At 43.6% G+C, this 26,021-nt stretch overlaps 1 protein-coding gene across 3 annotated transcripts in view; it reads right to left on the bottom strand.

Moving 5' to 3' along the window:
* Window positions 1–1,072: 1,072 nt before the first annotated feature.
* The window catches only part of LOC141083669 (protocadherin gamma-A4-like), a 120,373-nt gene continuing 95,424 nt past the window's right edge, over window positions 1,073–26,021 (bottom strand). For all 3 annotated transcript variants that reach the window (XM_073568049.1, XM_073568048.1, XM_073568050.1), the window contains exons 2-4: window positions 8,784–8,842; window positions 6,922–7,010; window positions 1,073–2,672 (exon numbers count right to left, since the gene is read on the bottom strand). In XM_073568049.1, the coding sequence (XP_073424150.1) occupies window positions 2,455–2,672; window positions 6,922–7,010; window positions 8,784–8,842 (366 nt within the window). In that variant the 3' untranslated portion in view covers window positions 1,073–2,454. The remainder of the gene's footprint in view (window positions 2,673–6,921; window positions 7,011–8,783; window positions 8,843–26,021) is intronic.

Here is a 26,021-nt window from a genome sequence, read left to right as displayed (position 1 = left end):
TGTCAGTACTCAGGAATATTCTGAAGACAGAGCAACAGGCAAAAGGAGAATCAGCTCACCCCAGCAGGGAATGGCAGAATCCAGAAAAGCAAGGCAAACAAAAACAAAACACAAATGCTAAAAGGCAAAGCAGAAAACTTAGCTTTAGAGGAGCAGGAATTAGACTGGTTTCCTAGAAATCCACAGAGAAATCACCCGCAGGGCAGAAGGGCGTCTGCAGCCTTATATCCAGTCCGTGACTCCACTCAGCCAGTCATCATCATTAGGCTCGGGTGCCTGATAATCAGGCTCATTACCTTCCTTTACCAGAATAGGGAGTTCACCAGACCTCAGTGACGAAGGGGAAAATGAACTCACAACACCAGCCCCTCTCTTTGTCACAGCCAATGTATAAAAATAAAATGGCTTGACATAGCTGTAGAAATGAGTTAGACGTCTTTACCGCATAAGAGCCCTTTTGACATGTTCACCCGGTAAACTCGGTGTATCAGACAGAACACGGGCGCGCTGCTTATATCTGAAGAGCGGGAAATCTGTCATAATATCTACAAGGAGTTTGTATATTCTCCCCGTGTTTGCGTGGGTTTCCTCCCACATTCCAAAGACTTACTGATAGGGAATTTAGATTGTGAGCCCCATTGGAGAAAGTGCCAATAATGTCTGTAAAGCGCTGTGGAATTAATGGCGCTATATAAATGAGTAACAACATCTGCAAGGAGTTTGTATATTCTCCCCATGTTTGCGTGGGTTTCCTCCGGGTACTGCGGTTTCCTCCCACATTCCAAAGACTTACGGATAGGGAATTTAGATTGTGAGCCATTGGGGAAAGTGCCAATAATGTCTGTAAAGCGCTGTGGAATTAATGGCGCTATATAAATGAGTAACAACATCTTCAAGGAGTTTTTATGTTCTCCCCATATTTGCGTGGGTTTCCTCCCACATTCCAAAGACATACTGATAGGGAATTTAGATTGTGAGCCCCATCAGGGACTGTGCCGTTAATGTCTGTAAAGGGCTGTGGAATTAATATAAATGAGTAAAATCAATAAAATAAATAATATGAATATATTAGTAAAATCTATACATTTATATTTCAGACACATCAACACATTTTTAATTCCAAATGGACAACCCCTTTAAATTCTTCAGAAAATCTACTGTACCTACACATACATTCAAGCTACAAAACCCTTCAGATTTTCAATAAGAAAAATATACATAGATTGTAGAGATGCATGTAATATGTATTAAAGATAGGCATCAATTCATCCAGAAGTCTGTGTTCAATGCTTGGTGAGGACAGGTGAATTGTACAGATCGGCTTGTAAATGTAATCTATAGTCCCATCAGAACCAAAATCAAGATAACACAATGAATAGTACTAGATTATTTGCTACACAATCGCTTATACATTATTACAATCACAACATACATTCTTTACATTGGAATAAACAGATTTTTTTTCTTCCTTTTTTTATATGCAGTCTTTCTGTTACGTTGATGCTGCTTAAGTTTCACAGGTATAGAAAGAATCGGGCACAGTACTGTATATACCAACCGGGCAACACTTTGAATATCAAAATATAGAGCATTTGTATGACTTTTCCTGGACTTTGCCTTCTTTTGTTGCCGCTCCATCCTTGTTATTACAATCACTTTGTATTTTAAAGGGACAACTCTTTCGATCAAGATCCATTCTCTAGATAATCCTCATTGCCTTCAGAGCCAGGTCCGTACATCACAACGTTACGAGCTAGATAAATGTGCATCTCATACGGCACACACTTTTTGGATACATGTCTGTTCAGTTAAACTTTTTTGTTTTTCTAACAATGATAGCCATTGATTTCCGTTGGGGTTGAATAAATATCTCATTTTATAGGTTTAGCTTGTATGCCGGGAGCTTTGGCTAGATGAGGGCTCTGATAGCTCAAACTTTTCAGAAAGTAATGTCCACGAAGAAGAAAAATGTGCTCTGTACTTAGTAAGATTTTCCTTATTCTTTTACGTAACCCAATATATTATGATGTTCTTAATCTCTCTATATCGGCGTAGTAAATGTCATCTTTAGAATCATTTAAAGATACAATTTTCAAAAGTAAATATTAAGTGCAAAGGTTTAGAGTCAATTGACTTTCGGCTTTTTCGTCACTGTTTGACACTATTTTTTTGTAACCCAATTTTACGTGTTTTCTACTATGAGTTTTAAAAGTGGGAATTTTATAGGACAGGCAAAAAGATTAAAAGATTGGTTAATACAAATTATGATCGCATGTATTAAAAATAACTTTAACAGCTCCAAAGTATGTTCCATTAGCATCATCTACTTGCTTCCTATAAACTACGAACATCCCCCGTCTTCTTTTTTTTTTACTTTTCATTGCAACAATGACATTCAATATGATTTGGCTGGGGTTAAGTGCTTAGAGGATTTTGCTCTGCTGGCGCAGAATGTTATTTCTTCTCCTTTTTGGCTGCTTTTTTCTTGTTCCCTCCTGAAGGTGCAAGGACTTTCGCTTCTTGTTTTATGGCAGCGTTAAGAGTAGCAGTGCCTGGAATATATATGTTTTGTCTGTAATCTGGTACATGCTGCAGAGTAAACTGGGGACCATAGCAGGCACCGAGACCCATTGTCCCTGATCCTCCTCCAATATTGGAGCTTTCAGCAGCTTCTGTAAAATTTAAAAAAATTCTTATTATTTATCTATGCATCTTTTTTTTATATATGAAGTATTACAAGAAGATTAAATCATGTATGTTTTACTGATTTTTTGCATGGTTATGGACGATACATAAAACAGGTATAGATCTATTTTGGTATGTTAATCCTTTATGGACCCAGGAATTTTTTGTTTTTGTTCTTCGTAACTTTTTTAAAAAAATTTCTCAATGTAGCTTGTTTTTTAGAGGGCGAGTTGTAATTTTGAATAGCACCATTCATTTTTCCCTACAATGCACTGAAAAACAGCAAATAAATTCCAGGTGTGATGAAATGGTCCAAAAATATATTTAGGAGGATTTTGTTTTTATGGCATGGTAAAATGCATGCTTGGTAAAAAATGACCTGGAAACATACAGTCACAGTTGGAATTCAGCCGCTGCTGTTAGAGGCAGATGCTGGCTATTTAATATAGCGGGTATCTGCCTTAGGCCGGGATCACACATGCAAGAAACTCGCACGAGTGTTCCATGGTAATACCTGGCATTGCTGACAGCACTCGGATCGGAGTGTGTGGCTGCATGTATTTCAATGCAGCCGCACACCCCGGTCCCGAGTGCCGGCGGCAGTGCCAGGTATTGATGCGCGAATTTCCCGCATTGCACACGCAAGTGTGACCCCGGCCTAACTGAGAATCTGTCAGTTAGGAAGCTACAATTGTCTTACAGGAAAGTTTGAAACTCTTTTCTGAGCTCGTTATGGCCACAGACCACATCAAAGTTGAATGCGTAGAGAAAAAAAGAGTTTGTAAATCGGTGCAAAATTTTTAAGGAAATCCAATTGCAAAAAATGTTCAGTCCCAAATACATGCATTTAAGTTTAAAAAAAAGTCCGGGATCACACATGCAAGAAACTTGCACGAGTGTCGCATGTGAATACCCAGCACTGCCGCCAGCACTCGGATCAGAGTGTGCGGCCACATAGCAATACATGCAGCCGCACGCTCCACTCCCGAGTGCCGGCGGCAGTGTCGGGTATTAACATGCGACACTCGGCCGTGTTTCTTGCATTTGTGATCCCGGCCTTATGTGAAAAGAACTCAGCTGCTGAGCCTCCTCCATACATGAATATGTAGTACCCTAAAATGAATAACACATCTATTTGCATGAAGGAGTTTATAAGTCTTTACAGTAAAGGTTGCAGTAAAAAATTTGTCCAAGACTTAGATATTGTTAACCGTTCCTTTGGATAGGACAAGTCATCAATATTAGATCAGTGGAGGTTCAACACCTGGCACCCCATCCAATCAGCTGCTTGCATTTCCGGTAGCAAAGAGGATCGTCACAGCTCCATACACTGTGTAGTGGTCACTGCAGATGAGCTGCCATTTGTGGTGGGTCAAAAAAGTGTCCAGTTTTTATGAACTGTCAAGAAGTAAACATAGTGTTTGAAACCCTGTGCTAAATAAAATAACTCCTCATTTAGAGAGAAAAAAAGGCTAGGAATTCTTCTACTCACGATCTGCAATTAATGGAGAAAAATTAAGTAGAACTCACCAGACACTTTTGACCTTCTTTATTGCTTCTTACACCAAAAACCATCACAGGAGAGGTCAAAAGAGCCTGGTTGTTGTCTATTACTTGTGCTAAAATCATCTTCTCTCTGCACATAAATGGTTTTAGCAGGTTCTTTGCACATTTGCTTATAAGTCAAGCAACTTTTTTGTAGCGACTGCACATTTATACAGGTTAATAAGATGGACATCTTTTATAAACTAAATAAGCTGAATTTTTTAGTCTTCCATTCCATCCCATCCCTGTCTTTGAATCTTATCTATCTTTTCTATATTCTATTCAGAGTTCAGAGCTAAAAACTGAACCATTTCTTTTAATACGAGGCATTATAAATAATATAGAGAGGCAAAATTACATCTGGATCCTTTGTAGAGTTCTCTTTTTTTATACACTGGTAGAGCGTGTGCTTTTGCAGCTGTTGCCTGACATTGGATGCTGCTGCTTAGATAATCCAAGTCCTCTTCTTGCTTTATTATGCTGTTGTAGTAAAGACGTTGTCCACCTTTGTGGGCTTTATTTAAAACTTAAATGCTTGTATTTGGGACTGAACATTTTTTGCAATTGGATTTTCTTAAAAATTTTGCACCGATTTTCAAACTCTTTTTTCTCTCTACGCATTCAACGTTAATGTGGTCTGTGGCCATAAGGAGCTCAGAAAAGAGTTTCAAACTTTCCTGTAAGGCTGCTTTCACACTTCAGGCTTTCGGTATCCGGCATGGGGCGGCGAAAAACCGGACTGTCGGATCCCGCGCCTGTTACGACCAGATCCGGCTTTTTCCCCGTGCTGTGTCATTGCTGCCGCATTGCGCCGGAAGGCAATGCGGCGCGTCCGTTTTTTTCCGGATCCGGAGAAAATAGCCGGTCCGGCGTCTGGAAAAAACGTTGCATGCAACGTTTTTCCCCAACGCCGGACTGGTTTTTCGCACTGCGCATGCCCGGAAACCTCTGCCAGGAATATATCCGGCAGAAAGAAGGATCCGGTGTCTGCGTATGCGGCCGGATCCGGCAGTCCAGTTTTTCGCCGCCCCATGCCGGATACCGAAAGCCTGAAGTGTGAAAGCGGCCTAAGACAATTGTAGCTTCCTGACTGACAGATTCTCAGTTAGGCCGGGGTCACACTTGCGTGTGCAATGCGGGAAGCTCGTGCATCAATACCCGGCACTGCCACCGGCACTCGGAACAGGAGTGTCTGGCTGCATAGAAATACATGCAGCCGCACACTCCGGTCCGATTGCAGGCGGCAGTGCCGGGTATTGACGCGCGAGATTCTCGCATTGCACATGCACGTGAGACCCCGGCCTTAAAGAGGTTGTCCAGTACTAGGACAAGCCCTTCTTATTCCCCATATTTGGACCCAATAAAATAAAACTACTTATTCTCACCTCCCGAGACGGCTCTGTGATATAGCGCTGTAATCTGCCCCTACATCATGCTGCTCTCATAAGGAGTAGAAAAACCTGGTGACAGATTCCCTTTATTGAAGTTTTAGAATAGTTAAGGATGAAATCTGATGTGAAAATCCACAGAACTATGTAGCACACAGAAAATGTAAAATCTGCGCCATGTGAACTTATGTGAGATCTTTAACGACTGACTGCCATTACATTTTTTTTTTCATAAATCAATGGTACGCATGAAAACAAGACGCTTTGTAACATATCTTAGCTGAGAAATATGCTTCTTTCTCTACCAGGACTGATCATTCATTCTCAATGAACGGGTAAAATCTGTCTTCAGTCAAAACGGAATGTTACGTCCCTGAGATAGATGAGAGCTGCTACGGAACAGATTCTATGGAACCTTCAGCAGAATAACTGCGTCAGCCTCTAGCTTCTTCCTCCTCCCTCTCAACCCCATAGAATTTTAAAAGCACCGACTGTCATCTCCTGTCTTTGTAATGGGAAAATCTATCTTCACTGAAAGCACATTTTAGAGATTTTACCCATTAATTGAGAGTGAAATATCAGTCCAGTAAGCGAAAGAAGCAGGTTTCTCTGAAAAGATATTTTACAAAGTTGCATATTTTCATGTGTGCTTTTAATTTATGAAATAAAAATGAAAACAACCGTTTTTCTTTAATAGTTTTAAATGGAAAGTTTGCATACTTTGTTGCCAGTTTTACAAACAAAACACTAAGTGTTAGGCCTCGTTCAGACATCTATGTTTTTTTTGTGTACGAGAAAAACGTCAATTTATTTTTATTATTGTTTTTATGCTATTTTCAACAATCTTTTTGGGTATATGGCCATTTTTACTACTAGGACATCTGCACACCAGAGTGTTGGCAGGAGAAACAGGGTAAAATATGTACTAAGTGCAGTTACCGCGTTGTTGGGTGCATGGCACGTGTGTTTTTTTATCTCATTCAAGTCTAAACGTACTGCACATGGACCAGTGCCGTGGAAAAACACACCAAATATTCATAGTGGGGGAAAAGAAGACTAAATGTTTCATGTTGAACTGGACTCACCATATATTAATAGCCACAGAGCGAAATAAAAAGAGTTTTTGTTTTTTTCTTTTTAATTTTGCCTCTCCTTTGCAAAAAACCCTCCAAAAAACACATATGACCTTGCTTAAGTACTATGTATTCAATCCGTAAAACTCACAGATAAAACATATACGACTGCAGTCTGAACGAGGCTTTACCCATGGGACGAGTAGGCGATATTTGTAAAAGTAACTAACCAGTTGCCGATGCCAAAATCATTGCTTGAAGCCTTTCGGTTTCTACAGGGTTGTTTGGCCAGATGCCGGCCTCCTCCGAAGTTTGTGCGCTGGGGAGTGAATTATTATGTAGGAAATGTCATAGAAAAAGAAGAGTTAATTCATTGCCAAATAACTTGTTGTTCAGATTTATGTAGAATAAAGTCGAACTATTGTATAATGAACAGTGATCAGAAATTAGAATACATTTACTTCCAATTTGTCAGTATTTCCAATACAGGTCGGGGTCACACTTGTGAGTGCAATGCGAGAAACTTGCAGATCAATACCGGCACTCGGGACCGGAGTGTGCGGCTGCATGTCTTTCTATGCAGCTGAACACTCCAGTCCGAACCGCCAGCGGCAGTGCCGCATATTGATGTGCGAGTTTCTCGCATTGCACTCGCAAGTGTGACCCTGGCCATAGCGGAAGGAAACCTTCTAATTTACATTCAGCATCTGCAAACCTGTGCAGACCTAATGCATCTCACAGTGCAGGGTGGATACGGATAAGATTGACGGTCTCATCTCTTGGTATCACAGACTTGGCCCTATCTTGGATCGCGTCATACCTAACAGACCGGACAGTCAGCGTCTCCCACTCACACACCACCTCCTCACCGCACCCCCTATCTGTCAGAGTCCCGCAAGGTTCAGTCCTAGGGCCCCTGCTCTTCTCCATTTACACCATTGGCCTCGGACAGTTCATAGAATCTCACGGCTTTCAGTATCACCTCTATGCTGATGACACACAGATCTATATCTCTGGACCAGATATCACCTCCCTACTAAACAGAATCCCTCAAAGTCTGTCTGCTATTTCATCCTTCTTCTCCGCTAGATTTCTAAAACTTAATATGGACAAAACAGTATTCATCATCTTTCCCCGTCTCACGCGACCCCCCCCCACGGACCTATCCATGAAAGTAAACGACTGCCCACTCTCTCCAGTCCCACAAGCTCTCTGCCTTGGGGTTATCCTTGACACTGATCTCTCTTTCAAACCACATAGCCTTTTCCACATCCTGCCGACTTCAACTCAAAAATATTTCACGGATCCGTACATTCCTCAACCAAGAATCTTCAAAAAACCTAGTTCATGCCCTCATCATCTCCCGCCTTGACTACTGCAACGTCCTGCTCTGTGGCCTCCCCTCTAACACTCTCGCACCCCTCCAATCAATTCTAAACTCTGCTGATTGACTAATCCACTTGTTCCCCCGCTATTCCCCGGCCTCTCCCCTCTGTCAATCCCTGCACTGGCTCCCCATTACCCAAAAACTCCAGTTCAAAACCCTAACCATGACATACAAAGCCATCCACAACCTGAGTCCTCCATACATCTGTGAACTCGTCTCCCGGTACTTACCTGCACACAACCTCTGATCCTCACAAGATCTTCTCTACTCCCCTGTTATCTCCACTTCCCACAATCGCATACAAGATTTCTCCTGCACATCTCCCCTACTCTGGAACACTCTACCACAACATATCAGACTCTCGCCTACCATGGAAACCTTCAAAAACAACCTGAAGACCTACCTCTTTCGACAAGCCTACAACCTGCAATAACCACCGATCCACCAAACCGCTGCACGACCAGCTCTACCCTTTCCTACTGTATCCTCACCCATCCCTTGTAGATTGTGAGCCCTCGCGGGAAGGGTCCTCTCTCATCCTGTACCAGTCGTGACTTGTATTGTTTAAGATTACTGTACTTGTATTTATTATGTATACCTCTCCTCACATGTAAAGCGCCATGGAATAAATGGCGCTATAATAATAAATAATAATAATAATAATAATGGTGGAAAGTCATAGGAAAAAAATATTTATTTACTAACCCGCTGGTCCCCGGTCTCTGCGCCTGTGAGAAGTGCCAGTCCATGTTGGCTTGTGCCTGCTAAAGAAGGAAAGAAAAATATGGAAAATATGTGTAGAATATGTGACATAATAAAACAATCAATATGTTTAATTGCCCAATCTGATTCATGCTGCCTGTAGTTGGGCATTAAGCATCAGCAGGCAGGTTGAGGTTAGGTTCAGTACACCACCCACTACTTTACACCACGCAGTACACTTTTTTTTAATAATGGCAATCTATGCCAGACATAAGTAACTGTGTACACATTCAGTTCCCTATGTCTGTCCATACATTTGGTGGCATCAATGCAGTGTGAATTTAGCCTTTAACTGATTAACTCCTTTAGGAGCAGCCATTTTGGCTTTCAGGATGACAAGTTTTTCAGGATTTTTCATATTCCTAACATTTTTTTATCAAAGGAGAAATATGGGGTCTGTTTTTTTGCCAATGTACTTTGTAGGTTAGCTTTTAATTTGTACTGATTTGATTTTGGAACGACAAGCAATAATAGTATTGTGCCTTATTTTGTTTCATCACTGGCCCACAAGTGCATACATTTATAGACCATGTTGTGACAGTTATGGGGGCACCAACTATGGATTATTTTAGTGCACATACAATCCACACTCAGAAGTGATATTGCTCCTTACGGTGCTTTCACGTTGCACTCTATCTTTTGTTCATTGGTCATGTGTGGCGCCCCTGAGGGTTCAGTCGCCACAGAGGTACTGCACCTCCTCCTGAGGTGTGGTACCCCACTATCCAGGTAAGGTGGAGACACCTGACCACTCTCCAACACTCGCATCCCACACGCACTCCAGTAGTGTAGCAGAGCAACCTTGGTGGCTCCCTGCTTGGAACATGAAGAGTGCTGGGAGGTGGGTGGAGCTTACACTACACAAGAGAGTGGGAGAATATTAGGAAAAGGTCAGTCTGTGAGAGAAGATCCCCTGAGAGGGATGCAGTGAAGGAAGTGCTGCAGCAGACTCCTGTGACCTGGAGCTGCTGGCACAGGAAAGAGCCATAGACAGCCTGATTCTTCAAAAGGAAGATAGTTTAGTACGGAACGTAAGGAGAAGAAGAGAACTAAGGACTAGGGTCAGAGCAGAGCCCTTCCTCAAGTTTGAAGTGCATGGCCGGGGTCCGATCCCCGAGGTTGTATGGATACTGATGTTCCTGCAGCAGAAACCGGAGGAATAGAAGTCGTCACCACTTTATTCCCATCTAAGACTTGGGGGTACAACAGCAACGTGGGTGAGCTGGGACATGATAGCAAGGAGTCCCCGAAGCAGGCTACAGCTGTCTGCCGTACAAGTAGAGTTCTAAGTAACATCAAGAAGGAGGAATTTGAGTTTAATACGCAACTACAAGTACTTCAGATTAGGCGCTAGTGTGGAGACGCTCAAAGAAGGCACATGTTGGAGGAGTGCTGGAAAGGTGTACTTTACCTTGCCTGGGAGTTGGCTGAGCCCCTGACCGGGAGGACACGGCACCGATGCGGGCATCTGTGTGCAGCAGACTGTGAGTAAAACCTTGGAACTGCATGCCCTTGTATCCTCCACTTATTCTTGCGCCTTACACCCGACTCTGCTACATCTACTTCTTTACACCATCTCCCCACTTGCCAACCTCATCTACACTGCCCTGGGACTACAGCTCCACCTGTGGGGAGCTTCAACATCATTGCTGCACCACACCATCTGTCCCAGAGAAGCAACCCTGCAGCACTGGTCAAACTGACCAGAAACCACAGGTGGCATCACGAATCATCTAAACAACTTTATCCCCATCACTCTATCCCTTTTACATTGACCGCCTGAGGCCACGGACCGGGTCACTGCCACTGTGACATCTCCCATTGTAAACAACATGCCTGGCACCGAATACCCCACGGCCTCTGGGGGTAAGTCACATGTCTAGGCTTACGTCCAGACCCCTGCAAAACAGAATTCAGGTGTATGTACCGACAGGGTCATTGACTATAATGGTGGTGACAGAGAACACGTGTGGTCTGTTGTGTATCATTTTCTTTTGGGCGTAAAAGCCTTCTGGAGGCGGCCACTAAAACATACAAGACTGCAGTGGTTTGGACGTAACCAACAAACATAGGACAAAGCACAGCATGAAAGAACCCTAAATAATTGAATTTAACGCAGTGCATCTGATACATTAAAAGTATTGTGTGAGGTGCAATCCTTTTTTCCCTACTCTTTACAAGGAACCTGTCTGGACAATCGAATATGCCATTGCTGAAAAATCAAGCTTGGAAGTCACATGCAAATTAGCCTGTAAGTGCATCAACAGTGTGCCTATATATACATTGAGTGTATCGAGGATGTGTGTGTCCATATACGCTGAGTGTATCAAAGGTGCATCAATATACGCTGAGTGTATCAAGGGTGCATCAATATACACTGAGTGTATCAAGGGTGCATCAATATACACTGAGTGCATCGGGGTGTGTCAATATACGCTGAGTGCAAGGGTGCATCAATATACACTGAGTGCATCGAGGGTGCATCAATATGTGCTGAGTGCATCGAGGGTGTGTCAATATACACTAAGTGCATCAAGGCCCTCGTACACATTCTGATCACATTGTCCTGTATTGGTACTCCTAGACTCAAAAAGGCTATGCACTTTTGAGGGTTAAATACAAAGGAAATGTAATCCAGACCATGGAATAGTTTATAGGAGAGCAATATAATACCGATGTGTTATATACCAACGAAATGTACGCAAGAATATGTAATACCCTATATATGAGGAATATAATACCAATAAATTTTGAACTAGTTTTTGGAGGATTATATAGCAACGAAATGTGCCTAAGAGTATGTAATACCCTATGGATGATTCTGTGCCTTATTAGATATGCTAAAATGTAACTTTTAGTAAATATTTACCCCTGGTATACATATATATAAAAGAGTGTACGAGGAATGGCTCTAAATATTGTTAATGTGGGCATCATAAACAACCTTAAAAAATTTATAGTGAAGGTAGCGTGATCACCCTGTTGATATGGTAATGATGGAGGATGAGACAAAAAAGACGAAATCCTGAAGTGTATACCCATGTTTGGGTGGAAAGGGGTGCATGCGAATAGACCAGAAAAAACACCCCCACTGGATTTGAGCTGTTTTCCGCTGCTGTCATCCAGTGGTGTACAGAAGTCTGGCACAATCCAGCCCTTGTTCAATTTGATAAGAGTCAGCCTGTCAGCATTTTCAGTTGACAGGCTGTGATGCAGTGACCCCTGTGACAGCTATGGGGGCGCTGTATGGGTTTCCCAGGACATGTATGCAGGCGTTTCCTTTATTGTTGTAAAATGGCCAATATGTATCACAGGGGTGAGTGCCCTGTGATGGAAGCCTGAACGTGTGTTGATCAGCAGATGTACTGCTGATGGTTTCTTTTGTTTTACATTGGGATGGCTTCCAGGTGACTTGGTGAGATGGGTGGTACCAGTCACCTACAAACCTACCCAAGAGCATGTGTCTGAACACCCAAGTAAAGCCTGTATGTGTGTGGCTGTGTGTGGAATAGGACCTGCAGTGAGGTCATGACCATGTGATCCATACATCACCTGTGGGTGTGGTTACGGACCATATAATGTGACCAGGGTGGGTCACATGAGGAGAGTGTGTGTACCTGAATGGTTCAGAGTGCAAGGACCTGTAAGGCCGGTGTGTTGGGAGATCCTGGGAGTAGGATCAGATCCCTGGATGGCACCCGGTGAGGCCCGGTACCTGGTGGTCTGGGTGTTGGACGAATGAGTCCTGAATAGCACCCGGACAGGCCACATGTCTTTGCGGAGTCTGACGGCCCTGCATTGGGGAAGCTACCATTCCTTCTGCGAATCTGTACTGTCAGGAGTGCCCCTGGTAACAAGGACAGTGATCCCAGTAAGGCAGCTTCCCTAGGAAAGAGGACTGACAAGGAGTCAGCATGTGGAGCAGGAGCTCCTGTAAGGTAACTCCATAGACTGTTGGTGCCTGTGATGTTCCATGGATGTTACTGAACTGTACGGCGTACGGTCACCCACGGTAACTGGACAGTGAGAAGTCCAGCGTGTTTAGAGACTGCGAGTTAAAGCCATATGTCATGAAGTACTATGGACTACATGTGTAAGCCGGTGATTTGCAACCTGGCCTACCGTGTGGTTTATGCTATATGAAATAAACCGAAATAGACTGTTTTATGTGCAAAACCATGCCTGTCTACATTAATCCCGTGCCAAGCGGGTGTCCCCCAACGTACTCAGTGAGCGCTATCTTACAAGGCGCATGCCCCTATTGGTTATAATACCCACGGCAGCACTAAAAACCTGCTCTGACAAAACGATAGCGGCAGGGCAGGCCAGGAACTCCAAGGTGTACAGAGATAGTTCATGCCATGTGTCTATTGGGTACCCAGTAGTTATAAGGCACAAAGGAATAACCGAGTACGCTGGTACAGTCGGCAAGGTACTCCTTCAGCATCTTCCAAAACTTTTCCCTCCTTGTCAGAGTACCTCGCATATCAGAGCCTGAGCGCTGGGAGGGTCTGAGAAAACTGTCTCAGACCTTTGATGGTGTGTGCACATGCTGCGGATTCTGCTACGGATCTGCAGCGGTTTTGGCCCTGCGGATCCGCAGCAGTTTCTGCTGCGCTGTACAGTACCTTTATTTTCTATGCAAAATGAAAACCGTAGTGCAGATTCTGCGGAATTTTCTGCGCGGATTTGCTGCAGTCTCAAAACCGCAGAAAGAATTGACATGTCATTTCTTTCTGCGAATTCCGCTGCGGTTTGCCATCTGCTCCATTGTAGAGATGATAAACCGCAGGGCAAAACCGCAGGCTAATCCGCAGATAAACCGCAGGTCTTCTGACCTGCAGATTTACCTGCGGATTTTACTAAATCCACACGAACAAATCTGCAGAGCATTCCGCAGCGTGTGCACACACCCTTAGTGTTCCCCTGTCTCTGGTACATGTGGTGTGTGTCTCCCTAGTCTCCACTCCACTCCAAAGGACTGTGACCTCTGCCACCAGTGGTGTCAGATGGGATTTTTTTAATAATTCTTCAACTAGGGCCTTTTGGAACTGCAACATTTTATTAGACCTCTCTGCCACGGGAAGGTGAGATGTAAAGTTGTTCTTGTAGCGTGGATCTAGAAGGGTGACTAACCAGTAATTAGTGTTAGCCATAATGCGTACATCGCGGGGGCCATGGGAGAGGCAGCAGAACATAAACTCAGCCATGTGTGCCAGACTACCAACAGCTATGATTAACAGTTTGCCAAAAGGCAACAAATCTGTTACACCCAGTCCCCGTCCTGGCGCTGCGCCCAGGTCTGCCACAGTTACACCTGGCCCCCGTCCTGGTGCTGCGTCCAGGCCTGCCGCTGCTCTCCGTTCTGGGCACTCACCTCGAGCCTCTCATGCTGCTGCTCATCGTTCTGTCCTCCCTCCTGCCTCCTCCTCTTGGCGTACTGTGAGGAGATCTGTAGCTAAGGCTATTAGGGCCCGCCCGCCCGCTCTCTTGCCTTCTTAAAGGGGCAGTGTGCATTATTCAAAAAGTGCAATTAACCAATGGCAGCGCACTGACTGCTATTTCTGGCCTCTCCTCCATAGGGAGAGCGCCAGAGCAACGAGTTTCTATCATTGCTACATCCGGTTCTCATGCTAACCTGTGTGCGCTGCATCTGCAGTCTCTGTGCATTTTCTAATGCTCTCTGTTTCCACAGCATATCAGTATCCTGTGTTACCTGGTTGTATCAGCAACTATCTGGGCCTAAGGCATTCCGTTCCACCTACAGCCATCTGAGTCCAAGGACTGTGTGAAGGTCACTGGAACCGCCTCCTTACGAATTAACCGGATCCCGGACCCAGCGCATTTTGGACTCTGCTGTAACTTTTGTTATCCCTTTTGGTCCCGCTGGGACAGCCGCCACGTGTTCGGGGTCTAACTGGAGGTAGCACCTGTATTCCATTCTGGCCCTGCCTGAGGGGCTTTACTACGGGTGCCCGGGGCTCGCTAGTCACGCCCTCTTCAGAGCCCTCCGGACCGTGGTCCCGAGGTTCCACTTAAAAAATAAAAACGAATGTGAACTTCTCCATCTCTGCCTCCGCTTCAATTCGTTACAAAATCCCTTAACTAAAGACCTAAAAATTAACTTTTATTATTAACTACTAAAGGAAACAAAATATTAAAACTCGCACCAAGTCAGTTTCAGTTAGTGGACACTAGGGTGCTAGTATTAGATTAATCTGTCCTATTTATAGTACTAATAGTCCTACCTATGTATTTATGTTATTTCATACAGGTATGTGGATCAAGGTGCGGCTGCTACCTGTATACCACATCTATTGTCCCAAGAAAGTTCACTGACATGTGCTTTTAAAATCTGCCCTAAGCCTCCCAGCACACTGATGCTTGAGCGAGTCACAAGTAGTGGCGAGCATGCTCGCTCATCACTACTTGCCAGCATGTGCAGTGTGGAGCTCCAGTATGTGGTGCCATCACACACCTGTCGGTGAAGTGGCACTTGCATGCGCTGCTGCAGCACTGCTAGAGAATTGTGGAAATGGGCTCTGATGCAGTGTATTTTGACCAGAAATTTTGACAAATCTGGTTGTATTTTCAGAAACCGTTGAATTACCAAGTTGAGCACATGCTCAAGCATGGTGTGTGTGCTAACCGCCACCAGGTTACACCCATTATCAGACACGACCATGTCTGGTTGAAGATTCAGCTGCAAAAACCACAGATCTGTCTGGTCTGTTATTCCTAAAGTAACCATTGAGTGCAGTTTGTCTCCTAGATGAATTATCTTCAGCCGAGCCTGTTGCCACTTCAGTGAGGCAGTGCTGCAGAGCTTCCAGCTGATGTGGACAACGTGCTCTGAGATACCACATTGGAGGTGGAGGATGAGGAGGAGCAGGAATGAGTGCAGGAACTGCTGTAGGAGGTGAAGGAAACCCTGATAAAAGTAGGGCCAGCAATCCTGGGTGTGACTTGGCCCTAACCTCCGCAATGCTCACCCAATGTGCCATCAGGGAAATGTAGTGTTCCTGGCCACAAGCGCTTGTCCATGTGTTGGTTGTTAAGTGGACAATGCCAAGGGATGGCTGCCGCCATGAGTCGGCGGAAATCCTCCGTGTCTACCAGCCTAAATGTCAACATCTCCACGGCAAGCAGCCTGGAAATGTGCCCATTTAGCATTTGGACCTGTGGGTGGAAGGTTGGGAACTTTCTTTTTGGTTTCAAGGCCTGGGGTATGGACAGCTGAACGCTGGGCTGCTACAAGGATTTGGAAGTGCCTGATGATGGTAAGTCAGAATGTGCAAGGATAGGATAGGTGCAGGGCAGGAGGCATCTGCGCAAGTGTTTTGGACAAGTGGTTGGGAAAGCACCTAGCACAGGGGTAGATGCCTCCTCTGTCATCCTCTGACATGTGCTGCGATGGTCCACTGACAGTGTGCACTAGCCCTCTCATCCTCTAACATAACAAGTGGTTGAGAATCAGTGCTTTCAGCCTCTTCCTCTACACTGGCAAGGTCAGGTGGATGGGCCACGGAGCCCTAGCCAGCATTGTCATCAAAAAAGCAGAAGAGACTGCTCCATGACTTGGGGCTCAAACAGCTAAGCTGATTTGCAAGGGGGTGAGGTGGAAGCAGGATGATCATGGTCCTCATGCCAACTGGCACTTTCTGCACTGGACCTGGTGGAACTAGGAGCACTCTCAGCCATCCAATCTAACACTTCTTCAACATCATGTGGCCTCATTATTCATGTAGTGGTACTCAGCCCTACAAAAAGACACAAAACGTCCTGTTGCCTGCATGCACCAGAGGCAGGTGTTGTATTTGGGCATGTAGCAGGCACAGAACAACCATGTCCTCTTCCTGCAGCAGCTACATCAGCACCACCATGGCCACAGCCACATCCCCTATTTGATGTTCTCATTTTTGGAAGTGGTTTTTTGGCACACTACTCACACAGAGAAGACGACAGGGTAGATTTATTTTTTTGCCACACTACTCTTATAGACACAGTGGTACAGTAAAATTATTTATTTAGCCTACAAGTGGCAGAGATATGGCTGCAGAGTAGATTTATTTATTTGCAACACTGTTCATATAGACACAGTTGTACAGTAAAATTAATTGCTTGGCTTACAAATGGCAAAAAGACAGCTGCAGAATCCAATAACTTTTTTGTACCAAGAGTCGCAAAGACACAACTGCAGAGTAGAATTAGTTTTTAGCCACATACTCGTATGGACGCAGCGGTACAGTAAAATGATTTGCTTGACCTACAAATGGCAAAGAGACGGCTGCAGAGTAGATTTATTTTTTTTTGCAACACTACTCATATAGACACAGTGGTACAGTAAAATTATCTACTTGACCTACAAATGGCACAGAAATGGCTGCAGAGTAGAATAATTTTTTTGTACCAAAATAGCATATACATGACTGCAAAGTAGATTGTTTTTTTGCCAGACTACTTGTATAGAAACAGCAGTACAGTAAAATTATTTTTTTGGCCTACAAATGTCAAAGAGATGGCTGCAGAGTACATTTAGTTTTTAGGCCCACTACTCGTACATAAATGGCTGCAAAGTACACAGAGGATTTTTAAACAGTACTCCCACAGGCGGGGTTGCAGAGAACACACAGTGGATTTTTGGCACAGTACTTCCACAGAGATGTGTGCAGAGTACAATCAGTGGATTTTTGGAATAGTACTCCCACATCCCACATCTGGGGTTGCAGAAGAGTACACACAGTGGCTTAAAGGTATAGTACTCCCACAGGTGGGGGTGCAGAGTACACACAGCTGCTTAAAGACACAGTACTCCAACAAGTGAGGGTGTAGAGTACATATAGCAGCTTTTTGGCACAGTTCTTCCACTGAAACACGTTCAGAGTGCACACAGCGTCTTGTTTGCAGAGTGCGCAACCTAACACTGTCCTTTACTTCAGATGCATCCTGTCTCTACACTAATCAGAGCAGAATAGCGGCACTTATACATTTATACAGGCCGGGTCATGATGTCACAGTCATGTCAATACCATTTCTACATCTCTTGGCAGGAAAAGCACAGCAGGAAAAAAAAGTTCATTTTTGCTGCATTTTTACCTACGTTTCTGGTGCAGATTTTTCCTCATTCACTAGACTGGGTGAAATCTGCAGCAAAAATGAAAGAATTGACATGTTGAAGATTTAAATCTGCACCAAATCTGTAAGTGAAAAATAAGCAACATGTTCATGAGGCTTCAGGATTCTCATTCACTTTGCTGGCTCAGGAAACCCTTCAGGTTTTGTGACAAATCTGCGATGAAAAACGCAATAAAAATGCAACATATGCACACAGACTTAAGGTGTAATACAAAGTGAGGGAAGTCATCCAATATGGTCCCTTTGTTATAGACAATATTATTGTTATAATATTATATAACATAGCATCCAACTTACATCAAGGTTTAATGAAAAGCTGGAGCCCTCATCCTGGACTATCCTCACTCACCCATTTGGTCCTCACTGCCTGCATCTTCAGATCATTGCCACTTACTCTGAAATCCCCGTGTCTCTCACACTGGGTGCAGACTTCTGGTTTTGACTAGAGCATCGAGTGTTTTGCACATGCTCTTACAAAGGTCACGATACTATGACATGCAAGATCATGGAATCATGATATCATTGCATGCGCCATGACCTTGGCGGACACGTGAGCAGAACTCCCCACAGAGTTTGCTTATTTTGCCTCCCAAAAATTGGAACAGAAAGCGATAAAAAAAGTCATGAACCCGAAAATGATGCCAATAGAAACATCAACTTGTTCTGCAAAAATACAAGTCCCCACATGACTTTGTCAGCAGAAATATGGAAAAATGATAGATCTCAAAATATGGTGATGCAAAAAAATAGTTTTTGAAAAGAAGAAAAGCGTCTTTTGGTGGTAAAAATATAATTTTTTTCTTCATTGCCCACCAGGCGAGTTCACTGCAGTGAAATTCTGGTGAACTGCGGTGAACTCACCTCTGCACCATGAGACTTTCAAGCTAGCAGCGATCTCACCAAGATCACCGCAGTTCATCCCGGCTGGGAACGCGGCCTCAGTGACCGGCAGTAACCTCGATGATATGACCGCTAGTCACTGAGGCTGCACTTGCAGCAGCTCATTCAACAGTGGTTCTCAGCCTGGACATCTTGGCACCGTCCAGGTTGAAAACTGCTTATTCCCCAGACATGGATTACGGCGTGGGACAGAATGACAAATAGGGGAGGGATATTGTTGTTTTCATTTTTATTTTATTACAGGAGATGAGGGATTCAGTGGAATTGGGCATTAGGCAAGTATAACTTTGTTTCTTATTTTTAAATAAATAAAGTAAATGTGTGTTTTGCTTTATTTCAAATAAAATACTTTTTTTCTGGCTGTGTCTTTATTTACAATACAACCATAGGATTAGTAATGGCTAGGTGTCTTGTAGATGCCTCTCCATTAGTAATCTGTGGGCTTGATGTCAACTCACAATACAAAGGTGACATTAACCCCACAAATATGAACCCCACTTGCCACCGCTACAGGGCAAGTGGGAAGAGCCGGGCGAAAAAAGCGCCAGAATTAGGGCATCTAATAGATCTGCCTTTTCTGGGCGACTGCAGGATGCTATTTTTAGGCTAGGGGGGCAATATCCATGGCCCCTTACTAGCCTGAGAATACCAGCCCCCAGCTGTCTGATTTAGTTTGGCTGGTTGTCAAAAATGGGGGGACTCCATGCCTTTTAATTATTTAAATAAATATTTAAAAAACACAGCTTGGGACCCCTCTATTCTTGATAACCAGCCTTGCTGAAGCTCACAGCTGAGGGTTGCAGCCCCCAGCTGTGAGTTTTGCCTGGCTGGTTATCAAAAATACTGGGGGAACCCAAGCTGTTTTTTGTTTTTAAATTATTTATTTACAACGCAGGCACTGACTGATGAATACTCTCATCAGCCGCTCCTGCTCTCACTATTATTAGCGGCAGCAGGTATCAGCTGATGGGAGCAATAGTCCCATCAACCGACACCAGTGACCAGAGGTAAACTTTATACCTCCAATCACATCTGCGGGCTCACACTGTCATTTGACCTGTGTTTTTTCTTGAAGAAGAAGTAACTCTACACTTTGAAACATGTTGAAATAAACCATCATCTTACTTTAATACACTGGGATATATGTCTTAATCCTGTTGGCAGTGCAGAGATTATCCACTAGCTTTTCTACCTCCAGCTATACTAGCTAAGAAGCTGGAGTTTAAAGGGTATATCTGGGACTTTATAAAAAACAAAAAATGTACTTAAGCACTAACAGGCAAGTAATTGAAATGGTGCCGTTCTTCCCCAGCACAGAGTGGTCACAGATTGCTCCTGCCGTGGATTCAGCTTCCTCAGCTGACACGACGGGGTGGGACTTCCGACGTCATTCTGAATTTGAATGAATTTGAATCTCCAGCAGAAGCGGCCTGTGCGGGGGAAGAACAGCGCCGGATACAAGAGACAAGTTGCAATTACCTGCCTGTTATTGCTTAGGTACATTTTTTGTTTTTTATAAAGTCCCGGATACCCCCTTTATCCAGGCCTGAGGGTGTTATGCTGTGGCTGTACGTAAATAGGGAAAGGGGTCCTATACTGTCCCTAGGACTCCCAAAGGTACCTCTAAAGGTGAAGAAGTTTGGGCCTCCAGCCTTTCTGTTCTTCTGTTATACCCTAAGCTGTACTCTCCCCAAGAGGCCTGGTTCAGAAATGCTATTGTATAAACATGTATGACAAACAGGGATAGCAAAAAGCAACTAACATCAAAAACACTCACCAAAGGTAGAGAGGTATATAGGGAAGGGTAGGAATGTACAAACCAAATGGGAATAAGACAATGAGGAAAGAATACAACCAAAAACAGCACACAACAATTTACAGCAACAGCAACGATCTCAAATTCAGCACAGTGACTCCAAGGAGCTAGGAAGTAAAACTTTCACTGGCGAGGAAGAGAAAATTCTGTCTAGATTTTATAGGGAAAGGAAATGACCAGGTCAGGAGCAGCTGTGAGATGAAGCTGCACGTTTCTAACGAGCATAGAAAGAGTCGTTAACCTCTTCAGCACCAAAGGCAACAAAATCCATTTAAAATGAAATACAAATACCCTGAATACCCAGACTAAATGGAAGATCTGCGAATCACCATACGTAGTGATTTTCTAACCCTAGATCTCCCAGGAGAATGTGACCCACTCGCCACAGAGGGTCATAAAAGAGTGGATGGCCAGGCTGGCACACGAGTTCTCCTACGGAGGAAGAGCTGAAGATGGATTGGCACAACCAGGAGTGTGTGGCCCTTAACAAATGGACGTTGAGAGTAGTAGTGAGGAGTCGTACCACCAATGAGGTCCTCACGAATCAACATCGAGTTGAGACTAGCCATGAGGAGCAATAGCTACACACCTTGACCTGTTTGGTCCTCACAGTTAAAAATGGAGCTTTCTATAACAGTTTGCTAGACTTATGTAACATGTAATGGAAGTAATGTACTCCCACATGTCACCGTGAATTTTCTGCCTCTGGATTGTGCAGAAAACATTCTTAAAATGTTGTGCCTACTATCTGATGTATATACTTCTCATCAAGTTGTCCAGTTAAAAAAAAGTATATTTTCGGTCTCCTTCATTCATTTCTATTCCATCTGGTCCTAGCCTGCCATGTCAAACAACAACATGCGGACTGCAGAGGCATATCGCCAAGGTAACAGCAGCAAACATACTCGGCCAGGATCCCTATTTTTCTGTAGCATGGTGGAGTGTTGATACACAACTAGGTCATGTCTTCTGCCCCACCTGTTACAGATATCCTCATACTCTGCGGTGTGGCGTTGCATCACATCAGATACAGTAAGAGGAGACAGCAGTTCTATGTTGCTAATCTCTAACTTTCTGCCATGAGATAGGATTTGGAGCTGTCGAACTGATGAAATGAGACTCATTCTCTCTGCAAAGCTACTACAATGGTAGAAAATGTGGTCTACATTAGAAAAACAGTATCACAGAGAATGAAAGAATGAACATGGCAGACAACCAAGAAATCTTAGAATAACAAAAATTGTATATAAAAGGCATACACAGAAGCCTCTACATTATTTATCAATAATAGCCCATAGGGCACTCTACATACAAAAGAAGAAGCTACAGGGTTACTTTAAGATTGTCTGAAACCTAGCTAAATTTGATATTTACCTTTATTTAATATAAAAAGTAAGCACTTTTCCAATATACTTCAATAAATAAATCTCTACCATTCCCTCGCTACCTCTCTAACTTCCTGTGTTTTTTTCCTTACTTCCGATGATGTTTTGCTTGAGTCTCCCAGCTTGCACTGACGGATTTTCAAATGAGGTGTAATTGGGGGGCTGGCACTGTGTTCACTACTGCAGCTTCTGTCACCAACCAGAAATGGATCGTCATCATGGGTCACCCTTTCAGGGCTAGTGTTATTCTCTGCTATGTTAAGCATGCGTTCGTTGTCAATACCAACATATTGTCAATCTGCTGTACCTGCTTGCCGCGATGTTACTTTCACTGTGCACTGACAGTGCGCTCTGTCTAAAGAGAAATGATGAATCGATAAGCTCGTCACTTCTCTTTATAACTGGTGAGGAGTCAAACTGTCAGTGACGAGCCAGCAAGAAAATGCTCTCTTGTCGGCTCGTCACTTTTACTATACAGTAAGATGCCATCTAATCTAATATATAAAGCTCAATGTATGTGTATGTATGTATGTGTGTGTGTGTATGTCCGGGATTAGCATCTGCACCGTCGCAGCTACAGCCACAAAATTTGGCACAGTCACACGTCTGGATCCCGAAAGTGCCCTAGGCTATGTTAAATATTCAGGATTGAGAGTCCTCAGTAGTTGATACCTTTTAATGGCTAACTGAAAAGATGGTAATACATTGCAAGCTTTCGAGACTACTCAGGTCTCTTCATCAGGCTACACTAATACAAAATCTGAAGTCACATATTTATGCACAATACAGCCTAGAAAAAATGCAATAGATAAGACAAGTGACGTAAAGCAGAACTATCAATATGGGAGAGGGAGAAACATAAATATAAACATTGGACCAGTTCATAGATAAGGAGTCTGGATGTTTTATGGTCCTCTGATTGGGGTCTAGTTCTGTGTTGCCCCGCAAGGTTTTAAAAGGAAATTCCTTAATTGATGTAAAAAGACATAAATCCATGCGACACATTCATTCCAGCACTGAGAGTGTCAAAGTTCATCATAAATTTGTACTCCCAAACTCGTCTCTCTCTCTGAGATGTGAAGTTACCTTTCAATACCAGTAATTTCATATCCACGCTGCTGTGATCAGGGATACAGAAATGTTTTGCCACAGGTAGATCCATTCTTTTTTCTCTTATTGTGTGACGATGAGCATTCATCCTTGTTCTAAGCTTTTGCCCTGTCTCCCCCACATACAGACCCCCAGTTGGACATTTAGTACAAATAATTAAGTACACCACATTAGATGTAATGCAGGTGAAAGTACCTGGGATCTTGTAGTCCTGATGTGAGTTGGGGATCTTTATCTTGTCCGTGGTCATTATAAATGGACAGGTTTTACATTTTTTCTGGTTGCAAGGAAAGGTTCCTGCAGCTGTTGGAGAGGACAGGGAGCTTCTGACAATGATGCTTCTTAAATTTGGGGGCTGCCTAAAACACAGCAGTGGGGGGTCTGGAAAAATGGATTTTAATCGGGCATCTTTTTGTAGTAAAGGTTGTAATTTCCGTGCAGCTCCCCTTAGCACCTCCAGATTTGGGTTGTAGGTGACGACTAGAGGCACTCGGTTATTTTCTTCTTTAGCTTTGTAATGTAGCAGGTGATTCCTTGACAATCTGGTGGCTCTTGTAATTTGGTTTTCAATTGTTCTTGGATGGTAACCCTGATTCAAAAAGGTCTTTTTGAGGCAACCAAGGTGTTTGTCTCTATCCATGGGGTTGGAACATATACGATTGTATCTGATGGCTTGGCTATAGATAATAGAGTTCTTTATGTGTTTTGGATGGAAACTGTCCCATTTAAGGTATGTTGGATGGTCGATTGGCTTCTGATACAGGGATGTCTCTATTTCATTGTTTTTTAGCTTAATGATGGTGTCCAAAAAATTAATCTCGGTACTGGAGTAGTTGAGTGTTAAATTGATGGTGGGATGAAATTGATTAAACTGTTCGTGGAACGTCTTTAGCTGTTGCTCAGACTCCGTCCAGATGATTAAAATATCATCAATGAAGCGGTAGTAGGCCAGGGGCCTGATGGGGCATGAGGACAAAAAATCGCTTTCAAGCTTGGCCATGAAAAGATTTGCATACTGTGGAGCCATTTTACTTCCCATAGCTGTGCCAGTCTCCTGTAGATAGATCCTGTTGTCAAATTCAAAGTAATTGTGGGTGAGGATGAATTTTATAAGTTTCACCACAGCATCAGGATCAGTCCCTGTGTTTTCCATGAAGAATTTGCAGGCATGTAAACCATCTTGGTGTGGGATATACTAGGCTATGTTGTGAGGCGAAATTTTAACCCTGCGCGTTCCAATTCACCAAACAATTTTGCCTATTATTCTTATCATTTCTATGGTGTTATCGTCCTTCTGTAAAGCTGGAAATAACACAATTTATTACCGTGCCAACACAGACCACCCTCTGTCACAGACTGCAGGGGGAGCCCAGTATCACACAGGAAAGGATTAGATACACGGCTCAGCAGTCAGTATCACACAGGATAGGATTAGATACCCGGCTCAGCAGTCAGTATCACACAGGAGAGGATTAGACACACAGCTCAGCAGTCAGTATCACACAGGCTAGGATTAGATACACAGCTCAGCAGTCAGTATCACACAGGATAGGATTAGATACACGGCTCAGCAGTCAGTATCACATAGGATAGGATTAGATACACTGCTCAGCAGTCAGTATCACACAGGATAGGAATAGATACACAGCTCAGCAGTCAGTATCACACAGGATAGGATTAGATACACGGCTCAGCAGTCAGTATCACACAGGATAGGATTAGATATACGGCTCAGCAGTCAGTATCACACAGGAGGGGATTAGATACATGGCTCAGCAGACAGTATCATACAGGATAGGATTAGATACACAGCTCAGCACACAGTATCACACAGAATAGTATTAGATACACGGCTCAGCAGTGAGTATCACACAGGATAGGATTAGATACACGGCTCAGCAGTCAGTATCACACAGGATATGATTAGATACACGGCTGAGCAGTCAGTAACACACATGATAGGATTAGGTACACGGCTCAGCAGTCAGTATCACACAGGATAGGGTTAGATACACGGCTCAGCAGACAGTATCACACAGGATAGGATTAGATACACAGCTCAGCACACAGTATCACACAGAATAGTATTAGATACACGGCTCAGCAGTGAGTATCACACAGGATAGGATTAGATACACTGCCCAGCAGTCAGCATACAGGATAGGATTAGATACACAGCTCAGCAGTCAGTATCACACAGGAGAGGATTAGCCACACGGCTCAGCAGTCAGTATCACACAGGATAGGATTAGATACACAGCTCAGCAGACAGTATCACACAGGATAGGATTAGATACACAGCTAAGCAGACAGTATCACACAGAATAGTATTAGATACACGGCTCAGCAGACAGTATCACACAGGATAGGATTAGATACACGGCTCTGCAGACAGTATCACACAGGATAGGGTTAGATACACAGCTAAGCAGTCAGTAACACACATGATAGGATTAGGTACACGGCTCAGCAGTCAGTATCACACAGGATATGATTAGATACACGGCTCAGCAGACGGTATCACACAGGATAGGGTTAGATACATGGCTGAGCAGTCAGTATCACACAGGACAGGATTAGATACACGGCTCAGCAGTCAGTAACACACAATAGGATTAGACACACAGCTCAGCAGTCAGTATCACACAGGAGAGGATTAGACACATAGCTCAGCAGTCAGTATCACACAGGATAGGATTAGATACACAGCTCAGCAGTCAGTATCACACAGGATAGGAATAGATACACTGCTCAGCAGTCAGTATGACATAGGATAGGATTAGATACACTGCTCAGCAGTCAGTATCACACAGGATAGGAATAGATACACAGCTC

This window comes from Dendrobates tinctorius, unplaced genomic scaffold (genome assembly GCF_039654945.1).
Source record: "Dendrobates tinctorius isolate UK_male_01 unplaced genomic scaffold, ASM3965494v1 ptg000020l, whole genome shotgun sequence".
Lineage (NCBI taxonomy): Eukaryota > Metazoa > Chordata > Amphibia > Anura > Dendrobatidae > Dendrobates > Dendrobates tinctorius.
Note: the sequence above shows the minus strand (reverse complement) of the source record. Positions and strands in the feature narration are given on the sequence as shown.